Source organism: Schistocerca gregaria, chromosome X, assembly GCF_023897955.1.
Source record: "Schistocerca gregaria isolate iqSchGreg1 chromosome X, iqSchGreg1.2, whole genome shotgun sequence".
Taxonomy (NCBI): domain Eukaryota; kingdom Metazoa; phylum Arthropoda; class Insecta; order Orthoptera; family Acrididae; genus Schistocerca; species Schistocerca gregaria.
Window position 1 is genome coordinate 705,205,325 of NC_064931.1, and position 27,990 is coordinate 705,233,314.

Genomic DNA, 27,990 nt, shown 5'->3' on the forward strand with positions numbered 1-27,990 from the left:
ATGCCATATTTCTCAACTTTTGAAAGCCGTTCGACTCAGTTCAACATTGTTGCTTGCTACAAAAAGTGCGCGCTTACGGTCTATCCGATGACATGTGCAGTTGGATAGAAAGTTTTCTAACAGACAGGGAGCAGTATGTTGACCTGAACCGGGTGACTTCAACAGAAACAAGCATAACTTCAGGTGTGCCCCAGGGCAATGTAATAGGTCCTCTGCTTTTTACAATTTACATAAACGAACTGGTTGATGGTATTGACAGCGGCCTTAGACTGTTTGCCAATGATGCTGTAGTCTACAGGAAAGTAGTATCACACAAAAGTTGTGAACAAAGCAATGAGGATTTGCAGAAAATAAATGCGTGGTGTAATGACTGGCAGTTATCTATCAATATTAGTAAGTGTAACCTACTGCGTATAACAAGGCGAAAATCCCCATTAATGTATGAGTACAAAATAAATGCCCAGTCTTTGTAAGCGGTAACGTCCATCAAGTATCTGGGTGTGACTATTCGAAATGATCTTAAATGGAATGATCAGATTACAAAAGTAATGAGTAAGGCGTACACTAGATCTACATCTACATCTACATGACTACTCTGCAATTCACATTTAAGTGCTTGGCAGAGGGTTCATCGAACCACAATCATACTATCTCTCTACTATTCCACTCCCGAACAGCGAGCTGGAAAAACGAACACCTAAACCTTTCTGTTCGAGCTCTGATTTCTCTTATTTTATTTTGATGATCATTCCTACCTATGTAGGTTGGGCTCAACAAAATATTTTCGCATTCGGAAGAGAAAGTTGGTGACTGAAATTTCGTAAAAAGGTCTCGCCGCGACGAAAAACGTCTATGCTGTAATGACTTCCATCCCAACTCGTGTATCATATCTGCCACACTCTCTCCCCTATAACGCAATAATACAAAACGAGCTGCCCTTCTTTGCACCCTCTCGATGTCCTCCGTCAATCCCACCTGGTAAGGATCCCACACCGCGCAGCAATATTCTAACAGAGGACGAACGAGTGTAGTGTAAGCTGTCTCTTTAGTGGACTTGTTGCATCTTCTAAGTGTCCTGCCAATGAAACGCAACCTTTGGCTCACCTTCCCGACAATATTATCTATGTGGTCCTTCCAACTGAAGTTGTTCGTAATTTTAACACCCAGGTACTTAGTTGAATTGACAGCCTTGAGAATTGTACCATTTATCGAGTAATCGAATTCCAACGGATTTCTTTTGGAACTCATGTGGATCATCTCACACTTTTCGTTATTTAGCGTCAACTGCCACCTGACACACCATACAGCAATCTTTTCTAAATCGCTTTGCAGCTGATACTGGTCTTCGGATGACCTTACTAGACGGTAAATTACAGCATCATCTGCGAACAGTCTAAGAGAACTGCTCAGATTGTCACCCAGGTCATTTATATAGATCAGGAACAGTAGAGGTCCCAGGACGCTTCCCTGGGGAACACCTGATATCACTTCAGTTTTACTCGATGATTTGCCGTCTATTACTACGAACTGCGACCTTCCTGACAGGAAATCACGAATCCAGTCGCACAACTGAGACGATACCCCATAGCTCCGCAGCTTGATTAGAAGTCGCTTGTGAGGAACGGTGTCAAAAGCTTTCCGGAAATCTAGAAATACGGAATCAACTTGAGATCCCCTGTCGATAGCGGCCATTACTTCGTGCGAATAAAGAGCTAGCTGCGTTGCACAAGAGCGATGTTTTCTGAGGCCATGCTGATTACGTGTCAATAGATCGTTCCCTTCGAGGTGATTCATAATGTTTGAATACAGTATATGCTCCAAAACCCTACTGCAAACCGACGTCAATGATATAGGTCTGTAGTTAAATGGATTACTCCTACTACCCTTCTTGAACACTGGTGCGACCTGTGCAATTTTCCAATCTGTAGGTACAGATCTATCGGTGAGCGAGCGGTTGTCTATGAGTGCTAAGTAGGGAGCTATAGTATCAGCGTAATCTGAAAGGAACCTAATCGGTATACAAATCTGGACCTGAAGACTTGCCCGTATCAAGCGATTTGAGTTGCTTCGCAACCCCTAAGGTATCTACTTCTAAGAAACTCATGCTAGCAGATGTTCGTGTTTCAAATTCTGGTATATTCCATTCGTCTTCCCTGGTGAAGGAATTTCGGAAAACTGCGTTCAATAACTCCGCTTTAGCGGCACAGTCGTCGATAACAGTACCATCGGCACTGCGCAGCGAAGGTATTGACTGCGTCTTGCTGCTTGTGTACTTTACATACGACCAGAATTTCTTCGGATTTTCTACCAAATTTCGAGACAATGTTTCGTTGTGGAACCTATTAAAGGCACCTCGCATCGAAGTACGTGCCAAATTTCGCGCGTCTGTAAATTTTAGCCCATCTTCAGGATTTCGCGTTCTTCTGAACTTCGCATGCTTTTTCCGTTGCCTCTGCAACAGCGTTCGGACCTTTTTTGTGTACCACGGGGGATCCGTTCCATCTCTTACCAATTTATGAGGTATGAATATCTGAATTGCTGTTGCTACTATATCTTTGAATTTGAGCCACATCTCGTCTACATTCGCATAGTCAGTTCGGAAGGAATGGAAATTGTCTTTTAGGAAGGCTTCTAGTGGCACTTTATCCGCTTTTTTATATAAAATTATTTTGCGTTTGTTTCTGATGGATTTGGAAGAAATGGTATTGAGCCTAGCTACAATGACCTTGTGATCACTAATCCCTGTATCAGTCATGATGCTCTCTATCAGCTCTGGATTGTTTGTGGCCAAGAGGTCAAGTGTGTTTTCGCAACCATTTACAATTCGCGTGGGTTCGTGGACTAACTGCTCGAAATAATTTTCGGAGAATGCATTTAGGACAATCTCGGAAGACGTTTTCTGCCTACCACCGGTTTTGAACAAGTATTTTTGCCAACATACCGAGGGTAGGTTGAAGTCCCCACCAACTATAACCGTATGAGTGGGGTATTTATTTGTTACGAGACTCAAACTTTCTCTGAACTGTTTCGCAACTGTATCATCGGAGTCTGGGGGTCGGTAGAAGGAGCCAATTATTAACTTAATTCGGCTGTTAAGTATAACCTCCACCCACACCAATTCGCACGGAGTATCTACTTCGACTTCACTACAACATAAACCACTACTGACAGACACAAACACTCCACCACCAATTCTGCCTAATCTATCTTTCCTGAACACCGTCTGAGACTTCGTAAAAATTTCTGCAGAACTTATTTCAGGCTTTAACCAGCTTCCTGTACCTATAACGATATCAGCTTCTGTGCTTTCTATTAGCGCTTGAAGCTCAGGGACTTTTCCAGCGCAACTACAACAATTTACAACTATAATTCCGACTGTTCCTTGATCCAAGCACGTCCTGTAATTGCCAAGCACCCTTTGACATTGCAGCCCATCCCGCACTTTCCCGAGGCCTTCTAACCTAAAAAACCGCCCAGTCCACGCCACACAGCCTCCGCTACCCGTGTAGCCGCCAGCTGAGTGTAGTGAACTCCTGACCTATTCAGCGGAACCCAAAACCCCACCACCGTATGGCGCAAGTCTAGGAATCTGCAGCCAATACGGTCGCAAAACCGTCTGAGCCTCTGATTCAGACCCTCCACCCGGCTCTGCACCAAAGGTCCGCAGTCGGTTCTGTCAACGATGCTGCAGATGGTGAGCTCTGCCTTCATCTCGTAAGTAAGACCGGCAGCCTTCACCAAATCAGATAGCCGCTGGAATCCAGAGATAATTTCCTCAGATCCAAAGCGACACACGTCATTAGTGCCGACATGTGCCACCACCTGCAGCTGGGTGCACCCTGTGCTCTTCATGGCATCCGGAAGGACCCTTTCCACATCAGGAATGACTCCTCCCGGAATGCACACGGAGTGCACACTGGATTTCTTCCCCTCCTTAGCCGCCGTATCCCTAAGGGGCCCCATTACGTGCCTAACATTGGAGCTCCCAACTACCAGTAAGCCCACCCTCTTCGATTGCAGTTTGTTGGTAGAATCCTGAAGCGATGCAGTCCTTCAGCAAAGGAAATAGCTTACAATATGTTAGTTCATCCAGTCTTGGAGTATTGTTCATCTGTATGAGACCCTTACCAGTTGGGTCTGATTCAAGAGATTGAGAAGGTCCAAAGAACAGCAGCCAGATTCATGACTGGTACACTTAGCCATCACGAGAGCATTACAAATCTCACTTGCAGATAGACGGCGCACTAAACACAAGGGGCTGCTCACTAAATTCTGAAATCCAATCTTCACCAAGGATGTAGAGTATATATTAGTACCACCAACTTTCAAATTGCACAATGATCACCATTCAAAGATAAGGGAAATAAGAGCTTGCACTGAGGCGTTCAGACAGTTGTTTTTCCCTTGCGTGATCCGCGAGTGGAACAAAAGGGGGGAAATATGACTTTGGCCCGAATTGTGCCCTCCGCCACACACCGCTTGGAGGCTAGCAGAGTATATATGTAGATGTAGATGTAGATCCTTATCAGACAGGGAGCCACAAATCCTGTCTCCAGTGAAAGGTAGTAAAGGACAGTCATTGTCCAAGGATCGAGTACTAAACATAATTACATACATGGAAGACCATCCACAGCATAGTAAAAAACAAATTATGAACAGATTGTGAATAACTCATGAGTAATATGACCATGTAGTGCAAAAGAAAAACTATGGATATTTAAGGGAGAACAAGATGCTCTTGTTACACAAATGTGTTTGCACATTTCTGGGATTCTCAATATAATTTACAGGATGTCCATGATAGTGCCCTACTATGTTCTGCACATCACATTGTGCATGACATAGATTAAAATGATTTAAAGGGAAGCAATTGGTGATTACATAACATCAAACAGTGCTACGAAATTGGATGGTGTGAGATAGTGAAATTTCAAACAAAATGTCCACTTGACATGCACAGCAAACTGCGAAATCGGCCTGAAAATTCATTGATGAAACTTATCTCATTGTTCAGTAAGGAATTTCTTTTCATCTATGACCAATTGGGATTTGAAGAGGAAATACACATGAGAGGAATTCTGGAAATTAGAGGTACCAAGAGAGTTGTATCTGGATCAATCAACAACAATGCCTTAATGCATTTGTATACAATTATGCTGACTGTTAATCTGGACGGTAAATTGGCTGAAGAGTTATTTATTGTGTTGCAAGAAGTTGGAGGTGCTCTGCCCACTGTGATCCATTCTTGTGTGCATGATCTTGCAAGGGCAGTAGAAAATATTGACATCACAGCAAGCAAGAGTGGCAAAATGGATGTAAGAGAACTACAACTATGGTTTGAGCACTGCATTTGGCCAATAGCTGGTCGAAATAACTTGCTTTTGCTTGATTCCTGGCCTGCATATAAAAATCATACTCCTTTAGAGCAAACTATTTCTCCTGAAAAGTGTATGACATCGCAATTCATACCTCCTTTAATTACTGGACAAATTCAGTTTTTGGATGTTTGTTTTTTCTGAGCCTATAAAACATATTATCACATTACTTGCAGCTATGCCTTAAACGATAGCCAGTCTCATGATAAGCTCCACAACAGACTGTTTTGCATTCGGTTGCATACCATCACATTCCTTCATTTCGGATCACCTTGTTACACCAGTATGATTCTACATGCATTCTTTAAGAGTGGATAACTAGCTGAACATCATGTGTGGTATGTAACACCCAAGGATTTCACCTTCAATCTTTAAGATGTGAACCTATATGATCATTGTAGTGCACCATTTTTCATTCAGTGTTCATTTTGTGAAGTGTAATACCTAAATCTCATAGAAAGTTGAACTCTGTATCTCCCAGACACTCATTTTCTCTCATCCTCATGAAGCACATGGTGAGACTTCAGCCACCAATATTTTTCCTGTCATAATTATTAACACTACACTTTCAAATGACCCCAACTAAAGATTGAACTTATGCCCTCAGACTTGAGGAGTTCCTTGTGAGTAATAAAGTGGGAATTCTATCAGATGTTGTTGTTGTTGTTGTGGTCTTCAGTCCAGAGACTGGTTTGATGCAGCTCTCCATGCTACTCTATCCTGTGCAAGCTTCTTCATCTCCCAGTACCTACTGCAACCTACATCCTTCTGAATCTGTTTATTGTATTCATCTCTTGGTCTCCTTCTACGATTTTTAACCTCCACAATGCCCTCCAATACTAAATTGGTGATCCCTCGATGTCTCAGAACATGTCCTACCAACCGATCCCTTCTCCTAGTCAAGTTGTGCCACAAGCTCCTCTTCTCCCCAATTCTATTCAATACCTCCTCATTAGTTATGTGAGCTACCCATCTAATCTTCAGCATTCCTCTGTAACACCACATTTCAAAAGCTTCTATTCTCTTCTTGTCTAAACTATTTATCATCCACGTTTCACTTCCATACATGGCTACACTCCATACAAATACATTCAGAAAAGACTTCCTGACATTTAAATCTATACTCGATGTTAACAAATTTTTCTTCATCAGAAATGCTTTCCTTCCCATTGCCAGTCTACATTTTATATCCTCCCTGCTTTGACCATCATCAGTTATTTTGCTCCCCAAATAGCAAAACTCCTTTACTACTTTAAGTGTCTCATTTCCTAATCTAATTCCCTCAGCATCACCCAACTTAATTCGATTACATCCCATTATCCTCGTTTTGCTTTTGTTGATGTTCATCTTATACCCTCTTTTCAAGACACTGTCCATTCCGTTCAACTGCTCTTTCAAGTCCTTTGCTGTCTCTGACAGAATTACAATGTCATTGTCGAATCTCAAAGTTTTTATTTCGTCTCCGTGGATTTTAATTCCTTCTCTGAATTTTTCTTTTGTTTCCTTTACTGCTTGCTCAATAAACAGATTGAATAACATTGGGGATAGGCTACAACCCTGTCTCACTCCCTTCCCAACCACTGATTCCCCTTCATGCCCCTCAACTCTTGTAAGTGCCATCTGGTTTCTGTACAAATTGTAAATAGCCTTTCGCTCCCTGTATTTTACCAATGGCACCCTCAGAATTTGAAAGAGAGCATTCCAGTCAACATTGTCAAAAGCTTTATCTAAGTCTACAAATGCTAGAAACATATGTTTGCCCTTCCTTAATCTATTTTCTAAGATAAGTCCTAGGGTCAGTATTGCCTCATGTGTTCCAACATTTCTATGGAATCCAAACTGATCTTTCCCAAGGTCAGCTTCCACCAGTTTTTCCATTCATCTGTAAAGAATTCATGTTAGTACTTTGCAGCCGTGACTTATTAAACTGATAGTTCAGTAATTTTCCCATCTGTCAACACCTGCTTTCTTTGGGATTGGAATTATTATATTCTTCTTGAAGTCTGAGGGTATTTCACCTGTCTCATACATCTTGCTCACTAGATGGTAGAGTTTTGATAGGCTTGGCTCTCCCAAGGCTGTCAGTAGTTCTAATGGAATGTTGTCTATTCCCAGGGCCTTGTTTCGACTCAGGTCTTTCAGTGCTCTGTCAAATTCTTCACACCGTATCATATCTCCTATTTCATCTTCATCTACATTCTCACCCATTTCTGTAATATGGTCCTCAAGAACATCACCCTTGTATAGACCATCTGTATACTCCTTCCATCTTTCTGCTTCCCCTACTTTGCTTATAATTGGGTTTCCATCTGAGCTCTTGATATTCATGCAAGTGGTTCTCCTTTTTCCAAAGGTCTCTTTAATTTTCCTGTAGGCAGTATCTATCTTACCCCAAGTGATATTCACCTCTACATCCTTACATTTGTCCTCTATCCATCCCTGCTTAGCCATTTTGCACTTCTTGTTGATCTCATTTTTGAGACGTTTGTGTTCCTTTTTGCCTGTTTCATTTACTGCATTTTTATATTTTCTCCTATCAGATAATCCTAAAAAAAACAATGACCATACCTTTCCTGGCCTTTGTAATCTCTAGTATGTTATCAACAATCTTAATCCATTATTTTAGTTGCTAATTGGTCTCTGGATTTAGTTGTTTGATGACCAACCCAAGTTTTATCCATAGTCAGGAATGTCTACAAAGTGATCTGCAGATTTTTTGCCTAAAGATTCTTATAGTCTGCGTAGAAATGTTCATCCATATCAGTTTTTAGTGAAAAACCAGTTCCATAGCACAGACACACACACACACACACACACACACACACACACACACACACACACACACACACACACACACAGAGAGAGAGAGAGACAGAGAGAGAGAGAGCGAGAGAGAGAGAGAGAGAGAGAGAGAGAGAGAGAGAGAGAGAGAGAGAGAGAGAAAGAGAGAGAGAGAGAGAGAGATCCATTCATTCTTTTATCTAGTTAATGTGTTTTAACTCCTCAAGTGGCATTCATAAAGTGTCAGTGGCAGTACAGAGTTCACATTAATATCCAATATGGTGAGTTATGTTTTCACTTTGCTACAGAATGTGTATTGATGTGATACTTCATGGCACATTAAAACTGTGTGCTGGACCAAGACTCAAACTCAGGACCTTTTGGGAGGTTTGGAAGGCAAGAGATGAGGTATGAGTGGAAGTAAAGCCATGAGCTCAAGTCTTGAGTTGTGTTTAGGAAACTCAGTTGGTAGGGCACCTGTCCACAAAAGGCAAAAGTCCCAAGTTAGAGTCTCTGATCAGCACGCAGTTTTAAACTTCCAGGAAGTTTCATCCAACTTGGTGTTGATATTTGTAGCTGTCCAACCCTTCTTATGAAAATGTATAATGCCAAGAAACTAGGTTCTTCCCACTTCCCTTCTATCTTCTAAGACAAGCATCAGATTGACCTCTTCATATAACTGCATACAGACAACTGCATGTTGAAGTAGAAACTTTTAAGGAAAGTGACAGAAAGATCATGCTTACCAAAAACTAATGAGATTCTGTTACATTTCCTACTTTATGCTACAAATTTTTCTTATTTATGAAGCTGTCCTTGTGGATAGGTAATGCAATATTTTAGAAATCAACTTCAAAGCTGTATCAAGTAAGTTGTACATCTATGTAGCTCACTGTTACTTTGTTTTGCAGCTTCAGCAGGCAGCGAGGCATTGATGAGCCGTCCAGGAACAGACTACTTTGAACGTGTGTGCCAGACAGGAGGCAGTTCCAGCCATGGAAACCCACCAGGTACACTGTTTGGCCGAACCGACTCCACGCCGAGTAAGCTCAGTCCCAAATATCGGCATGCAGAACACCTGTAGAAAACAGTGCTGCACTCCTCTGTCTACTGTAGCGGCATGTTGTAGTGGCTTCATAAACAAGGGACTTCTAGTTGAAGCTAGATGCTTACGATTAGTAGTTGAATTGTAGTCATAGTAGTGGGTGCCAATCTACATTTGGTACAGAACTCTTTGGGACAAATATATGAGAGGCTGCATTGAAAGTGTGGTTTAAATCAAATCTGCAAAGAATTGTTGTTTAAGATATAGGAAACAAAGAACACAAGTAAAATTTCCCCATCCAAGGAACTGTGATATAATGTTAACTATTGATGGGGAGTCAAATAAAACTTGCAAATATTTTTAAATATTACTTATTGTGCACACACAACACAAAGTTGTGCCACTTTGCAATATAATCTCCACTACAGTCAATGTATATTTGACTGATTATAGTTATTAAATTATTGAAACAAACACTTCATTTGGGAGTCTGTGCAACCACTCATGCCTTTCCTTGTGTACCTGTTTTCAAAATGAAACTTGACAAATGTGAAATATATTCAAATTCCAGATCTGTAATTTTCACAATTGTTGCATGAACTGTGCACTGTTATGATGTAGCAGAACAAGTATGCATAGTAATCCACAACATTTTGATTTGATTGCAAGTGAAAATGACTTCTAGAAAACTGAGAATGATAGGAACAGGAAAACAAGGAATGTTAGTGACCTTCATTTCACCAATTGTGAACTTTCATCTCCATTCATAGAGCTGCTCCTGAGACAAAAAAGTAGTATCCTAGGAATATGTCAGTGAGTCACAGCTGGAATTGGTAAACTCATGCAAATACCTGTGTGTAGCACTGTGTAGGGGTGTGAAATGGGACAGTCATATAGGCTTAACCATGGGTAAAGGAGGTAGCAGACTTTGATTTATTGGTAGGATACTAGGGATATGCAATCAGTTAATAAAAGAGATTGCTTACAAATTACTCATGAGCTTCATCCTAGAATATTTCCCAAGTGTGTGCGACCCATACCAAACATCACTAGCTGGGGATATTGAACACAAACAGAAAAGGGCAGCAAGAATGGACACAGGTTTGTATGACTGATGGGATAGTGTCACAGAAATGTTGAAAGACCTGAACTGGCAAACTCTTGAAGCTAGATGGATACTGTTCTGAGAAAGTCTACTTAAAAAGCTCCAAGGACTGAATGGAAATTATAACTCTAGGAATATGTTACAACCGGAGAGGGTCACAGATGTGAAGAAACAATTGAAATGGTGGTAGACTTCATAAGGTAGACAGAAACTATCCCAAGAAAGTCTACTGACAAAGTTTCAAGAACTGGCTTTACATAATGACTCAAGGAATATACTACAACCCCCTACATATTTCTCCCATAGGGATAATGGGGACAAATTTAGATTAATTACGGCAGACACAGGCACATTTAAATAATCATTCTCCCCACACTCCTTAAGTGAATGGAATGAAAAAAAGCCTTAATAACTAGTACAGTGGAACATACCTTCTGCCATGCATTTCACAGTGGCTTGTAGAGTACAACTGTAGATGTAGACATAGGTGTAGATATATTTTACACATTCACTTTCACTTTGTAGAAACTGAGTAATAGAATCCTGCTCATCCATGGAGCAAATTCCTTGTAGTGCAGCAATACTTTCCTCTTCCTTGTGTCATTGTTTTTGAATTGTCTGATTCTGCCATCTACTGCCATCTACTAAGAACTGTGAAAAACATTATTACAAACTACTTGCACCATTTATACTTTTATATTACACATTTACAGTTTTCATTGGCTTACTTCTTGTATATAAATGGCGAAAATTGTTATGAAATATGAGGAGACTTCCAGATGATCAATGTTTCCGTGAGCTGTGTAGAAGGCTTTCCAGATGTTAAAAATCACAAAGTCTTCTTGGACCCTACTATCTGTAGTCTTCTGCAGCTGGTAAATAAACAGAATTACTTAAGTTGCACTTAACAAACCCTTGTGAAATCCCTGTTGACACTTAAAGAACTTAATTGTACAATGTAAATGGAAAATGTTCTAACTGTTATTTTTTCAAAAATATGTTTTCAATGTTATTGTGTTCGTGGTACTGTATTGCAAGTCTCTAAACTTGTTCCAATTGTCAAACCTTGAAGAAAATGTTTCAAAGATTCTAGAAGGTGCATGGTCTTTGTGCCAAGCATGCTACCCCCAGAAGATCCAAGTGCCATGTGCCATGTGTCAGAGTCATTGTTCCACAAGATTTACACCTGATTGTTGAGTCAGCTAAAACTATTAACCCATTCCATGTAATTCCAATCCATGTAACTGACCCATTTTAGAGATGCTACTGAAACATTGATGTAAATGCAGGCATGTATGATCTCCATAAGCAGTATTTTATAAGTGCTTCATACTCATCCATTTTTACTCAAAACAGAAGAATAGAAAAACATCAATGTATTCAAAAGAAGAAAGACCATAGCATATGTAAGTCATGCCATACTTCAACTGAAGACCACCCATTTTTATGAGTTGCAAAACAAACATCTGTTGAGAATGCTGTCATTTCTTCCTCAGCAGCACAGGGCATGCAGTAAACTTTGCAGCATCTGGTCCCAATGTAGTTATGCACAAAACAGAATCGATACTGAGCAATATCTTTTATGAATTAAATTTTGTAATACACTTGTAAAAATGTAAAAGAAATGAGACACGATTTTTGTTGACTAAATTGTTACTGCTGTGTACCTGTACTTGCGTTATCAGAAATAAAACATGTGCCTCAATATTAACTACAGTAGGAAATAAGAACTTGCTTACTGGCTCTCAGAACCAGTCAGTTTCCTGGTATGGTACATAGTTTTCCTTAATAAATTATTTATTTTCTAATTCATCTCATTACTTTTCGCAGTGATGAGCTGCCAGCATAATTCCATGGTATCAGAATACATTCTCAGTTTCATGTATTTAAATAAGTTATGAACAAAAAGAGAAACATTGTTCTTTGATTCTCCTGACAAATGTGAGATTTGTCACTTTCAAAATTGCCCACTTCCTCTCTTCAATTTGGTCTTCAAATAAGTCATCAGGTATGATCATAGCACATATTCTATAGTTCTTCAACAAATTATTTCAGTGATGTACCATTGCTGTTTCATGCATCTGTAGAGGTGTGGATATGTTTGACTGGAGGTTGGTGAGTCAGGGTGAGTCAAAACCAGCTCAATAACCGTGGAATCTCTTTGTTATTTCACAACAGCTCACGCTTTCATCAGGCAGGTGACAGAATTCAGGCATTCACCCACAGACCTCAGCGGCAAAGCACAGTTGTGAAGACACTTGCAGCTGCTACATCCAGTCTGCTTAGATGTGGCATGACCTTGTGTGGTAAATGTTCCTGCGCTGTGACCGAGCTACGTCAGGAGCTGATGCAGCAGACTGACATAGTCAGGCCAAGTGTGGGATGGGCTGGAAGTCTGCCCCACCTGTCAGGTTTAACGGAAACATAGATGTCTGGGGAATGAACCACAGCCTGGCATTTGGCTGGCACCATATGGCACTGGCCAATTGCTAGGAGGGCCTCAGTTCAACCCTTTGCCTAGCAGTGCTGTAGGCGGCCCCTGGTAGGTGGTCCAGTTACGATAGTGGTGAAGTGGTAGCAACCACACGGCAGAAGTCAACATTTTGATGGATGCTGACTTAATGATTTGCCAATTCTGTGACCCATCTGGCCAGGCAGTCAGTGTCTGTATGTGCCAGAGCAGATTTGTTGTGATGTTACCGCCACAAATCTCATGCACGCCATGTGCTGAAGTTTCCTTTGTTTCAGTAGCTAGCATTGATTGGGATGTGGGTGGCAGCAATCAGCTGGTGCTGTGGCATAATATTGTGCCAGCATATTGCAGCAAGTGTTCTTATTACGGCATTGAGTCCTCTTGCCTGAGCTTGCAGAGTTACATATCTGTCTTCCAATATTTCTTAAAAACTAGAACTACCTGTGCTTTTAAAATCCTTAAATTTATATTCATTGAGATATAGCCTAGTTTCAATAAAACTTGTTTGGATGATAATATTAGTGCCTCCCATAATTTTTCCAAATGGAGGCAAATTTCCAATTTTTATATAATTAATTCATGAGTCTGAAAACATGACATGCCCCAAAAACTAAATTTGAAAAGAAATGCACAAAACTTACATTCTCACAAAAGACTGATAGTTATTTACTTGGTACTTTTAAGGCAGGTAACTTTGTACCTAAAAAGTAAGCATATTTCAATAACATATGTAAAGTACATCTTTTATGTTATTAATTTTAATACATATGCCAGTGTTTTGATTTAGTGATTAAAATTACATCCTCATATGATATAGTTATATCCAGGGTATAGCTAGAAAATATTCACAAAAAAATTATTCATGTTCTCATAATGTTAGGTTAAAAAAAGTGTATTGAACTTTGATGCCATTTGGTTGCTTATAAAACTTCACATCTGATCCTGTTAATGTATTTATGGTGTGGTGTAATTTTCATGCTGTATAATTTTTATTGTGACTAGCATAACTGACAGAAAGCTACATTTTTTTTCTGGGTGTTAGCTAAAGTTTAGCCTGGTGACAGTATTCGACAATACAAATGTGGGATCCTCTGAAAATCATCCTCAAATTGGCCATCAGAATCAACTTGTAGCAGCCTAAAAGTAAACCAAAATAATCCTTGTCTCTCTGGTTTGTCACATTATTGTGCAACCAAGCTGACTGGAATGCAGAGTTTGCAGCTATGTAACTGCAAGTGGAGCTATGTTTTACCTAATATTTTGAGAAGGTTCCATTCTTGGGGAGGACATCTTTTTGTCCTCGAAATTTTATACATTTTTCTCCTCTGATGTATTTGAGATTAAGTATAGATATATAAATTTATAGTATAATATGACTGCATTCATCTGAGCGCACTGCAAAGCTCTGGTGTGTAAAACTGAACTGACAATTAGAAGACTACTGTTGTGATTCCATTGTGGAGCAAGGGGAAGGGGCATCCTTCTGAGAATTGGGGAAGGACGAGTGTCAAATATAGTGCTGCCATGCTTATGATGTTTTGGGAATTGGCAAGAGAATCTGTGTGCCAGGCTGTTGTACTAGCTCCTTTCTGCTACTCAGTAAGGACTAAATGAGGATGCAACCAATAGAGATTTAAATCACTGCCTTGGCAATGTTCTGCAAAGGTCTGCATTCAGCTTTATTGCAGAACACTGCCAAAACTTCCCACAGCAAGAAATCACCATAATTTCCTGTGAACATACTGATAACTAGTAAAATCCAAGATTTATAGTGAATGATAAAGCTGCAGTATTTTCTGTCATGGACAGCAATGTCAAATCTGTAGTTTAGTAGAGTTTCAGACAACAATTGCTAGATATTTGAGAGAATATTGTAATGATTAAAAAGCCTGTACCCAGATTCCAGAAGGGGCAAGTGACCGTCTTTCCCTCCTTTCAATTTGCTAGGGATACTAGTAACGACAATTTTTAGATGCAATTAAAATGTAAGTCTTGAAAGATGATACAATAATATAGTGCCTTTCATATTCTGTTGTGAAAAACAGCCTCCTTCAGATGTGTATCTTTCAGTCGAAGTTAATTATGGCATGAATGTGACAAAAAGATTATTATACTCTTTTATTTACAGATATTTCAGGTGTGGGGGTATGAGCTAGGATATTGAATGCTGAATTCAGTCTAGAAAGAATACTTATGAAAATGCTTGTGATATTTTCCTTCAGATATTTAAACTATCTGTTTTGCAGGAACAAATGATCCTATAATCTGCAAGCACCTCATCGCCTACAACAGCGGTGGACATTCAGTAAGATAGATTTTATCCTTCTGAAGAAATATTATTTTCCTAGAGAATCTGAAACAAAAGTTATTCCATTTAATGACCTTACTCCACAACAGAAGCCACTCATAAAGGATATCAAGATAAAAGAATTTGAACAAACCAGATGCATTACAGTTTCAAAGAAAACTGGATGGTGGTTGAGAGACCAGAAAGCAGCACTGTACAGTCAAGTTGTATTTCTACCTCTTGATACCATCTCAAGTCAGTTTACTTGGTTAATGCATAGAGACTCTATTGCCACCACAGTGTGGAAAATTGCACATACCATGACATAAGACCACTTCTCTAGTGAGAAATATATATGGCTGTGGATGGAACATATGCAGATAAAAGAACTAGAGAAAAAGGAAGCCCTTAATAAGTGGGAAGGTGCATAAAATTGACTGACCTATGTGATGAGCATAGACCAAAACATCAAACATTACATATGAAGTAACAATATTGATGACAGAAAACTCTGCAGTAAATTTGCAATCTTAAATACCTGAGAAGGTAATTCTAATCAGATTTTTACTACTGAACTCCATCCACTTCCAAGCACAGAAAGGACATGAATTAAAGGACCACTTGCATCCAATCAGCGGTTTAGAATTTATTAGATCAATAGACAGCATGAAGATCTTGAAGGTACCTGTTTGAGATCATATACTCTACAATTTTTTAAATTAATCAGACCCTGTTACAAAGTGATATTTTTACTGAGTTCTTCAGTATGATAACAAGCATCAGCCATACATAAACTAATTTCTTGACAAATTTAAGCATCTCTAGTTAGGTTTCATTAAGTGATGTGATATGACTGTTGCTACCTTTACTGCTCACGAACTCATTGAAAAACATTGAAAGTAACAACATTGCACATTGCTTTCATGAATCTGGAGAAGGTTTTTGATAGTGCTCCACCTGAGACAAGCTCAATGTACATGACTACAGTGTGTCACATCGTCTCACTGACTGGGTCAATAGACTGTACAGAAATGTCTAAAGCTCTATGTATCGCCTTGTGGGCTTATCAAATAGTTTTACACTGACAGCTGAGCACACAAAGAGTCAGCACTGCCGCAACTGTTATTCATCTTGGTCATGGACATCACCGTACAAGACCTGCAGCACAACAAACCTTGGAACTTGCTATGTATGACGATGGTATGATATACATCTTTAAAAGACAGGAATGACAATGAAAAATCCAGGCATAATATGACCACCTCAGTTAATTTGAATTACAACTGAATATTAGAAAAAAAATGAGTGCTACTCTTGTAATGCCCAAATGCTGTAGACATACTTACACAACGTGGCCATATTTCAGTGCCTTGGCTTGTACTTACATAGTTATAGTAACATCAGTAGTGATGAATAGGCTAGAATCAGTGAAGCCAGATCCCCATAAGGAGAGCTCTCAGGAATGGTGTGCGACGAACAGATGCCTGTATACCTTAACACTAAAATGTACACAGTCATTTTAGTGTGTTGGCTCTCTATAGGGCAACATATATTACTCAATGCTATGGAAATGGGGGTAGTAATTTGTAGTATTTTGGTTCACAAGTAACTCAACAGAATGTATCACAAATGTTTCAAGCAAAGAGCTAAATTGACTTATGTTGTTTGTAAAGATTATTTTACATTCGAGACACAGTAAAAAGGTTAAATTCTAGTAAAAGGGTGTTCTCAACTATCAGAACGCAACAAGGAATCTTATAAAACAGGGAAGCCACCACCACCGCACATGATTATTGAACTGAGGATAAAATTGATGCAACAAGACACCTAAAACAGATCTTACTGCCACTGCGATACCTATAAGGCTTTCCACCCACTAAAATGTTTCCACGCGCACATAAGCTATAACAGCTGTTTCCAAGTTTTCAAACTCTAAAAGTACACTCCTGGAAATTGAAAAAAGAACACATTGACACCGGTGTGTCAGACCCACCATACTTGCTCCGGAAACTGCGAGAGGGCTGTACAAGCAATAATCACACGCACGGCACAGCGAACACACCAGGAACCGCGGTGTTGGCCGTCGAATGGCACTAGCTGCGCAACATTTGTGCACCGCCGCCGTCAGTGTCAGCCAGTTTGCCGTGGCATACGGAGCTCCATCGCAGTCTTTAACACTGGTAGCATGCCGCGACAGCGTGGACGTGAACCGAATGTGCAGTTGACGGACTTTGAGCGAGGGCGTATAGTGGGCATGCGGGAGGCCGGGTGGACGTACCGCCGAATTGCTCAACACGTGGGGCATGAGGCCTCCACAGTACATCGATGTTGTCGCCAGTGGTCGGCGGAAGGTGCACGTTCCCGTCGACCTGGGACCGGACCGCAGCGACGCACGGATGCACGCCAAGACCGTAGGATCCTACGCAGTGCCGTAGGGGACCGCACTGTCACTTCCCAGCAAATTAGGGACACTGTTGCTCCTGGGGTATCGGCGAGGACCATTCGCAACCGTCTCCATGAAGCTGGGCTACGGTCCCGCACACCGTTAGGCCTTCTTCCGCTCACGCCCCAACATCGTGCAGCCCGCCTCCAGTGGTGTCGCGACAGGCGTGAATGGAGGGACGAATGGAGACATGTCGTCTTCAGCGATGAGAGTCGCTTCTGCCTTGGTGCCAATGATGGTCGTATGCGTGTTTGGCACCGTGCAGGTGAGCGCCACAATCAGGACTGCATACGACCGAGGCACACAGGGCCAACACCCGGCATCATGGTGTGGGGAGCGATCTCCTACACTGGCCGTACACCTCTGGTGATCGTCGAGGGGACACTGAATAGTGCACGGTACATCCAAACCGTCATCGAACCCATCGTTCTACCATTCCTAGAGCGGCAAGGGAACTTGCTGTTCCAACAGGACAATGCACGTCCGCATGTATCCCGTGCCACCCAACGTGCTCTAGAAGGTGTAAGTCAACTACCCTGGCCAGCAAGATCTCCGGATCTGTCCCCCATTGAGCATGTTTGGGACTGGATGAAGCGTCGTCTCACGCGGTCTGCACGTCCAGCACGAACGCTGGTCCAACTGAGGCGCCAGGTGGAAATGGCATGGCAAGCCGTTCTACAGGACTACATCCAGCATCTCTACGATCGTCTCCATGGGAGAATAGCAGCCTGCATTTCTGCGAAAGGTGGATCTACACTGTACTAGTGCCGACATTGTGCATGCTCTGTTGCCTGTGTCTATGTGCCTGTGGTTCTGTCAGCGTGATCATGTGATGTATCTGACCCCAGGAATGTGTCAATAAAGTTTCCCCTTCCTGGGACAATGAATTCACGGTGTTCTTATTTCAATTTCCAGGAGTGTAGATTGGTGTTGCTTGAGTTTACTTACATAATTATAAAACAGAACATTTTTTTATTAAAAAGTTATTGTTTCTTTCAAAATTGATCTGTATTACCTAATTATCATATGATTACAGCCATTTAACATGCAAGTGGAAAGGGGGGGGGGGGGGGGGGGAGCAGAGGTGCAGTGTGGCTGGAGATGTGGTTGATATTTATGAGTGAAATTTTTGTTTGTGCATACTGTAATGTTTTATTTAGTTTTGAGAGCTCATGTTTTTTATGTAAGTAGGGTGTCTGATTTAATCTGTTTTTCTTATTAGAGTTTGAAACATATCTTCAATAGGAAATGTGTATGCTCAATAACTCATATTTCTCTGGGAGTAGCAATATACGAGGGTCAGTCAAAAAGAAATGCCTCCTATTTTTTTTTCTACGTTTAATTGTCAGGAAATTTAAATGCAATTACATAGGTTGAAAACCACAACATTGAGGATCATTTTGTCATTTTTCAATGTAATCTCCGCCCTTCTCTACAGTTTTGGTCCATCTTTGAACAAGGGCATGTATCCCAGCACGGTAAAAATCACAGCTCTGCTTCCTAAGCCATTGACGCACGGATGTTTTGACGGCCTCCTCATCTTCAAAATGAATCCCACGATGAGCTTCTTTTAGTGGCCCGAACAGATGGAAGTCTGATGGTGCCAGGTCAGGGCTGTATGGGGGATGAGGCAAAACTTCCCATCCAATTTTGACAATCTCGTCAGAGATGTGACGACTGGTGTGTGGTCTTGCATTGTCATGCAAAAGAAGAACATCTGCCATTGATTTTATTGGGCGAACTCGCTTAAGATGTGCTTTAAGTTTTTTGAGGGTTGTGACGTATTGAACAGAATTTATTGTGCATCCCTGCTCCAAAAAATCAACCAGAATCACACCCTCTGTATCCCAGAAAACTGTTGCCATAACTTTCCCTGCCGATCGCACAGTTTTGAATTTTTTCTTCCTCGGCGAGCTTGTGTGACGCCACTCCATTGACTGCCTCTTTGATTCGGGTTCAAAAAAATGCACCCATGTTTCGTCCCCGGTCACAATTTTTTTCAGAAACTCATCTCCCTCCAAATGGAAGCGCTGCAAGTGTTGGGAGGCTATTGTTTTCCTTGCCTCTTTATTCTGATCGGTTAACATTCTTGGAACCCACCGTGCACAAACTTTTGAGTACCCCAATTGTTTAATAATCGTGATCACACTGCCTTTACTAAGAGAAATAATGCGACACACTTCATCTGCAGTCACCCGACGGTCACCACGAATGATGTCATCGACTTGCTGAATGTTGTGTGGAGTCACTGCACTCACCGGCCTGCCGCTCCGCTTTTCGTCAGTCAACGGTGTTTGCCCTTCAGCTTCCTTACAACGACGAACCCATCATCTAACAGTGCTGACATCCACTGTCACAACACCATACACCTTCTTCAGTCTTTCATGAATGCGTATGGGCGTTTCACCTTCTGCATTCAAGAATTCAATCACACAACGCTGTCTCAAACGAACATCGATGTCGGCCATCTTACAAACTTCTGCTGTGCTGCCACCTGTTGACACAGAAAGTTACTACTGCAGTGGATTGCAGAAGAAGGTTGGAGGAATGGCGCCAAATTCAAATTTTTCACTTAACTTAATTTTTTTAAGTAGAAAAAAAATGGGAGGCATTACTTTTTGACCGACCCTCGTAACAATTATTTATCCTTGAACACCACAAAAGACTCATATCTACACATGGGCATGTTACTTCTTTCTTGGCATAATAAGCTGACACTGTAGATAAACTGCATGGAAAACAGTAGAATGTAGCAACAATTTAGCATGTTCAAAGTTTTCAAAATTTGTAATGCATGATAAGTAAACATTAAAATTTATTTATTAAGTGTGGGATGTAATAATTATGGGCTATATAGTTTTTGACATTTTAAACTGAGTGGCGTTGCTAATAATGTGTCTGTCTGACAAACTACAAAACCTATTACATGATTGGAGCTTCCAGACATGAGCAAGCCATAATCATACCTTATTTTTTAATCTGAAAAATTCAGTTCATTAATTTAGTGTTTATTTTAGTCACTACAAATAAACATAATCTGGTGCCCTTCAAATTAGGATAAAAAACTAAATTCAAATCATACATTTCTCAGTTTGTGACTTGTATTCTCAAAGTGACCTTACATGTCATCATCTACTTGGGGAGAAACACATCAGAAGAACACTACTGGCCTCTAAAATTGTGAAACCATGAAGGCAACATTCAAGAAACATCAGAATAGCACAAACTGTACTAAATACTTATATACATAAGTGATCAGCATTTCTGGACAACCACACAAAATAAGCAACAATAATGCTTTTTCCATTCTGTACACACACAAAAAAGAAAGATTATAAAGGGGATCACTCATTTGGAAATCACTTTTGAATGTTCGTTGAGTATGAGAAGATTATGTTATGACTTGTGTTTGAAAGAGAAGCCTCTACCAGCACACGAGCACACATCCGAATTCAACAGTGACTAGATCACAGCCAACCAAGATTGTGGCTTATTTTCTCACAAATTGCTGCTCGCTTTAGTTGGGAACTCACAACCATCATACAAATATGTTTTTTCAGCTTCTTTTGACATAGCAGCAGAGAGAAGCATGCTGACATTGGCACACGCTGTGACAACACGGGACACAGGAGTGGCACAATGTCATCTTTTCAGTTGAGTCCCAGTTGTGTGGACAGCTACAGAGGATATATCTGTTTTTGGAACCTCTGAGGAGAACAAATATTGCCAGATTTCACTTGTCATCATCATACAGGCCCAGCATCTGGTGTGACAGTACAGAGTGCTGTTGGTTACACAACGTGAGCACCTCAGATTCGCATAGTCTGTAGTTTGGACAGCAGCCATTACATTTCTGAAATGCTAAAACTGGTGGCTGTGCCCTGTCTTTGAGATCTGTGACATTATCTTTCAACAGAATAACATAAGACTGCATGTTATCTGTGCTATCTTGACCTAACTCAATACAAAAGATGTTTGTCTGTTACCCTGGGCATGTTCTCCAGATCTCTCACCCACTGAAAACAACTGCTAATGCGTTGCTGAGAGACTGACACACTGCCACTTACTTGCCACAACTACTGATGAATTCTGCCACAGAATTGAAGCAGCATGGAGTGATGTACCCACATCTGTCATCCAAGTTCAGTTTGATTTAATATCCCACTGGGTTGGAGCCATTCATGCTGCCAAAGGTATCATCTCTGTTACTAAATTTTGCATAATTTATATCTCTAAATCATTTACAGAGTCAATGGTACAGTCTCCCTATTATACTGTCAATGCACAATAAGTAAACTTTCATTATTTGCTGTCCTTTTTTGGTGTTGTGATTGCAATGACTAGCGGTGTACTTAGGTTTGAGTATACTTAGTTTCCAAAATGGATAGCCGTATTCCAGTTGTCAGACCTTTTGTCTGACTAAATCTCAAGAAAAGCCAACAACTGAATATGAAATGTAAATAAATGAGGTTACGAAAGTTCTACATGAAATGTATTCGCAGTTGCAAATATGGACAACCATCACCAATACAATGGAATGACAATAATGAAAATTTGTGCCAAACTGTGACTCGAGCTGAGGTTTCCCACTTATCGCAAGCAGTCCCCTTACCATTATGTATATTCGTGTACAGGGAAGACATTTTGCTTGAAAATCACTTATCTAGTATCGGCAGATAAATCCGGTGTTGCAGGGCTTGTGTTACTCTGAATTATAATGCAATGTTCCTTTGTACATGCATGCATGAAAGTTTGTGCCAAACCAGGACTCAAACACAGTTTCCCCACTTATCATGAGCAGTTGCTTTGCCTTTAGGCTATTTGAGTACAACTCAGGCAGACCCAAACTTCCTTATGTCATCAACTATGTGTCTACAACCAGTACTCATACTTCCATTATGTATATTCCAATACACCCATAAAGAGGATACATTTTACTTGAAAGTCACTTGCTCAGTGCCAGTGAATAAATATGATATTGCAGTGTCTGTGTTATTCTGAATTACGATACAACGTTCCTTTGGACAAGCACTGTGGTGAGTACAGCCATTATGAAATACGTGAAATCATTCACAGTTGCAAATATGGACAACCATAAGCTATACAGTGGAATGAAAACAATGAAAATTGTTGTGCCTACACCAATAACATTCTTTTTTGGGTGCAAAGCTTTGTCAACCATTGTTTACTTTCGTAGCAATGTCAATTTCCTGCAGGTACATGGCAATGTGGAATCCTGCAGCTAAATCATCCATATATTCCACATGGACTCTACATGAAAATTCTGCAGAAATGCACTGTAAAAAGACATCTAGAGCGCTAATTTCCACTTCTCTGAGTACGACTTGATCTGCTTCTGAATTTTGTGTCAGCTCATATGTCTGAGTATCCAGTATTTGAATTCTGCCAGTAAAGGATTCAACAGTTTCATTGGCTTTCTACAATAATCCACTCAACTTCTCTCCAAAAAAATCCAGTAGCACTCTGTTTATGGTATCTGCCTCACACACTCTTGTTTGAATATGCGAGCTTTGCTGAGCATCTCATGATACAGCACATATGCTTTAACCTCACCCATTAGACATAGATTGACCATCTGTGGACCCTTCCATCTGACCAATTATATTTTTAATACTGTCAAATCTTCTGTTGTTTTACCAGAGAGGTGTATTATTAGGTTAACTGCTGACACATCTGTGGAGGAGGAGAGTACACTACCACCTTAACCTCATCTGAACCTGACTGTGACTGTTGCACGGCTTTCAAAGCTTCTAGTAGCTTCCAGAATGAAATTTTCACTCTGCAGCAGAGTGTGCACTGATATGAAACGTCCTGGAAGATCAAAATGGTGCACTAGACTAAGTCTCGAATGTGGGAGCTTTGCTTTTCACGGGCAACTTCTCTACCCAAGCATGACTCATGACCTGTCCTCACAGATCCCTGGAAGGTAAGAGATGGGATATTGGCAGAAGTAAAGCCGTGAAGACAGGTTGTGAGTCATGCTTGGATAGATCACTTGCCTGCAAAAGGCAAAGATCCTGAGTTTGAGTCCTGGTCTGGCACACTGCTTTAATCTGCCTGGAAGTTTCTAGTTGCTTACTTAACACATCATTGTACAATTTATGGTGAGTATTATCCTCTCACAGTTTCGATATCTACTCTGTTGGAGCAGCTATGGCATCATTCATATTACCCCATTGCATCTTTGTGCATTTAATTACTACTTTTACACTTACAAGGCTAATACGAATGTGAATGAAATACTTCCTCCTTTAAAAGAAACAGAAAAATTCAACAGACATAATCACACCTAAAACTCATACAAATAATCTTAACTAATCTTTGTCTGATCATTGCCCAGCAACACTAAATACAATTTTTCCGCATGACCAGAACACCTTCAAGTGGTGCAAGTTACTGGTTCCATTCCACTATATGGTACACTATGTCCAAATTTTCAGGCAAGTGATTTGCAGAGGCAAATAGTTCCATGCTCGCTGAACCTACTGCCGTCAATTGAAATGCCTCCAGATGGTGAGAGAAGCACATGCAGTGACGGTGTCTTCAGTTCCCAGCAATAACAAACTGTGTTATTATTGTTGTTGTGCTGGCTTGCTACCCAGAGCTGTTGTTGGAGCTGGCTTGCTAGCAGTAATGCCAGTTGTTGATGATGTCTGAGGCTAGGCCAACTGCGGGACATGATTGTGTATGCAGTTGCAGTCTGGTCAGAGTATAAGTGTGGATACCACAGTATTTAATCAAATATATCAAGAAACCTTAGCTGTTTGCAAAAAATGTAAAAAAGTGCTTCAAATACAACATGTAAGTTTCACTGTTGTTATATTTTATTCCCCAGACTTTCCCAAATGCATTTCTTTCCATGGGAACAGTAGATGGCATATTGTGACTTATCACAGTACACAATGTCTTTTTTTCTGCCTTCTGTCATGAGGCATTTGTCATGATAAAGTATGGCTCCTGGGCATAGCAGTCCCCTAGTACTGATAAGTAGAATCACACCATTCATACTGAGTTATGATAGTGCAAGGAGTTGATAACAGTACGGAGTGCTATAGTGAGAATGGCAATTGGAGATTTCAGCTCTTTTAGCTGAATTTTTTAGTGCTGTACATTCATAAGGTCAATATGTGTGGACTGCATTACTACTTCTAGATCATAAGTGTTCCATTACACTTCCACTAGAATATGAAATTGGAAATAGTTGAAATGTTATACTAATGGCACACAGTTCATGAGCTGCACAAAATATAGTGAACTGGATTTTTGTATAAATATCAGTTACATCCACTGTGGATTATGTTGTGATGGCTGTGACTGTCAATTAGAGTGAAAACACATTAGAAAGCTATTGTAAATTTCAGTGACAGAATGCAGCACAAATACTGCTTCACTTGTACTTGCAAATCACAACTTAATCTCTTGACTGCCTAGCATGCTGCTGCAAAAAATCGCCATTCCTTTCCAATAACAACAATCATGTAGAAGATACCTTCCATTTGATGAGGAAGGTTAACCATAAAAATAAATAGTTGATAAAATTAAACTTTTAAACTTCATGCCTGATTCAGATTTTTTTTTTTTTTTTTTTTTTTTTTTTTTTTTTTTTTTTTTTTTTTTTTTTTGCATTCTGGATTTTTTGTGCTGTCTTGTTGTGTTATTCATATATTTCACACATTGGAACAGATATTTTTTGTCATACAGTATGTGTGAAATTGCTGTGAGGAGACAGTTTAAGGAAAAGAAGACAGATATAAGGTATTCAACCAATATCTCTAAGAAGCATGTAAAGTCAGAAATGTGAAGGACATGATGGATATTAATGGTGCAACAGGATCAGGATGGCTTGAGTGTTTATTGACCTTGTTGCAGGTTGCAAAAGTAATGCAGGGTGGTTGGTGGAGCAGCAGATATATGAAGCCAGGTGGACAGCCATCACAATGCCATAGAAGCACTGACAGAACGATAGCCAATTTATTAATTGCAAGCAGTATAGCAGTTAAAATGTCATCTTGCTGTGATCAAACAGGTGTTGGCTGGCACTCGACAGTGGTGTAGCTTAGCTCAGAATGTGACCTCAGGAGGTGGCTGGCTCACAAAGCCACTGAGCCTAGCAGGCACCATTGGGGTGAAGCATTTCAGCACCTTGGCAAGTGTATGGCTTTATCAGGCCCATGCAAGCAGCAAGCATGCAGTGACACCAAGCTCCACAGTAAGTCAGTCACAGCAACTGATGCAGATGCATGATCAGTTAACAGCCTGGGGCAGGGCCATTGTATGGTGCACACAAGTGCAACGGTGAATCAATGACGCCAGCATATGATGCAGTATCAGCAGCCTGTGAACTTAACTCTGCAGTGGCAGAGTGTATAGACACAGGGCAGGCAGCTGCTCAATAGCAAGTCAGGCATAGTGTATCTGGTCTCACCACTGAAACAGTTTGGCCACCATTTTATGCTGTGTCAACAGTGTTCCAGCCCTGCCAGCAGCAATAGGGGCTGGATGTGTTTTAATTAGTCTCACTGTGGGATCAGGGTGTGTGACGGTTCTACCTGCTTTATTTCTTCGTTTGTTGATTGTCCTCAGTGTTGACTTACTGGCTGAAAAGTGGGGTATGGAAGTCAAACATGGACTACTTTAAATAATGTATCCAACAGTGTCTTTTACTTTCACAACCTCCCATGAACACATTTAATATGGTCAGTGCATTGTTGTTTAACTTTCCATAAGCCTCATTAATCGTTAGCAGGTAAACCATCCACATACTGCAACAATAGTTTACAGTTGAACATCTACGAGCAATAAAAGCCCAACCACAAAGTTCACAGTTCTAGAAGAATAGAAAGGTACATATGGAGCAGACACTGTCACTGTTTTAACACATGGCCTAATTGCATAACCCTTATTTCACAGATGCGTTGTTGTTGATCTAACCAACACAGATTCCTTGTCTGAAACTCATCCGCGGACTGACTGACCCGTGACCAAAAATCACAATTATAGGTGCTGAAATTACAATTAAAACTTAACTCATTAAATTAACTGAATACATTGAAAACTTGGTTCTTTTTAACAGTTTCTTCTACTACAAGAGTTAAGTCAGGTTATTTGTGTAAATGATGAAATTAACAAATATCGTTATGCAGACAATACTTTGGACAAAACTGTTAATTACTTTGTAATTAATTAAGGGCTGGCTTTGCTAACATGTTTTCGAATAGAACCAAATAGATACTTTCAGATTACTAGCATCTTGTCTTCCAAATGTTTATAATTAGTGCAGAATTTATATTTGTTTATATGTCAACAGTAGAATTTAAGTTACGAAACAATTACTGATTTTACCCTATAATGAAAGATACTAACTAGGAATAATCAAAATAAATTAGAAAATGAATTACATACATAAAATTAACTACAAAATTAGATTTGGTGTTTTTTCTGGTAGTGAGTGCTATTTGAGAGGATTATGTATCAGACAACTATAAATCCTCAAAATTAGTTACACCTTCATTAAAACAAGTGCCCTCTGTTCTTTTCATTTTTTAAAAATATATACTATTGGTATTATTAACAGTTAAAACTTGATACTGGCATTATTTACAGAGCTCATTTTTATTGGTGAAGTTTGTATATGGTGTGTTTAATGTGCATACCTTAGCATTAAGGTTTTCAGATACTCAGTTGATAAAATAAGACTAAAGTGATTAGGCATCAAACTTATGTAATTTAAGGATCCAGATATTTTAATTTCTAGTGCACAGTAAATAAATTTATTTAGTTTGTTATGTCTTTCTTGGAGAGTCTGAGTCATAGAGGTCAAAAACTGAATTCTAGAAATCTGAATTTAATTTCAGGTTTGTGTGGTATTGGTGGCCGCCTTGAATTTGAGAAGGTTACTGGATTTGAACTGCAAGGACAGCGTGGTTACACTCTCTTTCGGAACAGTATTCCAGGAATTTCAACACAATGTGCTCAACTTTGTCGTTCTGATCCCCGATGTCGTGGTTTTAATCTTGACTACAATCGGAATGACTGTACAGCACTGGAAGGAGACCTCGACGGAGCACGAATTGATGTTAGGCCAGTGCCTGGAATTGCATACTTTGAAGGCATTTGTTTGCAGGGTGAGAAATCATGATTTACATATTTACACAATAATTCTTATATCCTTCTGCAAGCAGAGAACCACAGTTTTTAAGAATTCATGAAATACATATTCAACTTACCGATATAACAGCTTTTATCAGTTTTAAGATGTCTTTCCTAAATTCTCATATAACTGAAATGTTTTCAGAATAAAATACTTTGCTGTTCTCCTTGTAATTCCCTTCACCCCTGCCTCCTCCTTGTGATACAACTAACAAAGGATAGGTGATCGTCCATATTATATGATACATCTCTTCCTCTTTGTTTTAGAAGACCCTTAATTAGTCCTCACTGTGATATATACTACATACATT

At 40.1% G+C, this 27,990-nt stretch overlaps 1 protein-coding gene across 2 annotated transcripts in view; it reads left to right on the forward strand.

The window, feature by feature from the left end:
• LOC126299294 (uncharacterized) overlaps window positions 1-27,990 on the forward strand; it is a 483,067-nt gene that overhangs the window by 250,695 nt on the left and 204,382 nt on the right. Inside the window, exons 12-13 of one of the 2 annotated variants that reach the window (XM_049991089.1) lie at window positions 9,068-9,199; window positions 27,385-27,654. In XM_049991089.1, the coding sequence (XP_049847046.1) occupies window positions 9,068-9,199; window positions 27,385-27,654 (402 nt within the window). The remainder of the gene's footprint in view (window positions 1-9,067; window positions 9,200-27,384; window positions 27,655-27,990) is intronic. The other variant, XM_049991090.1, reaches the window with a different exon arrangement.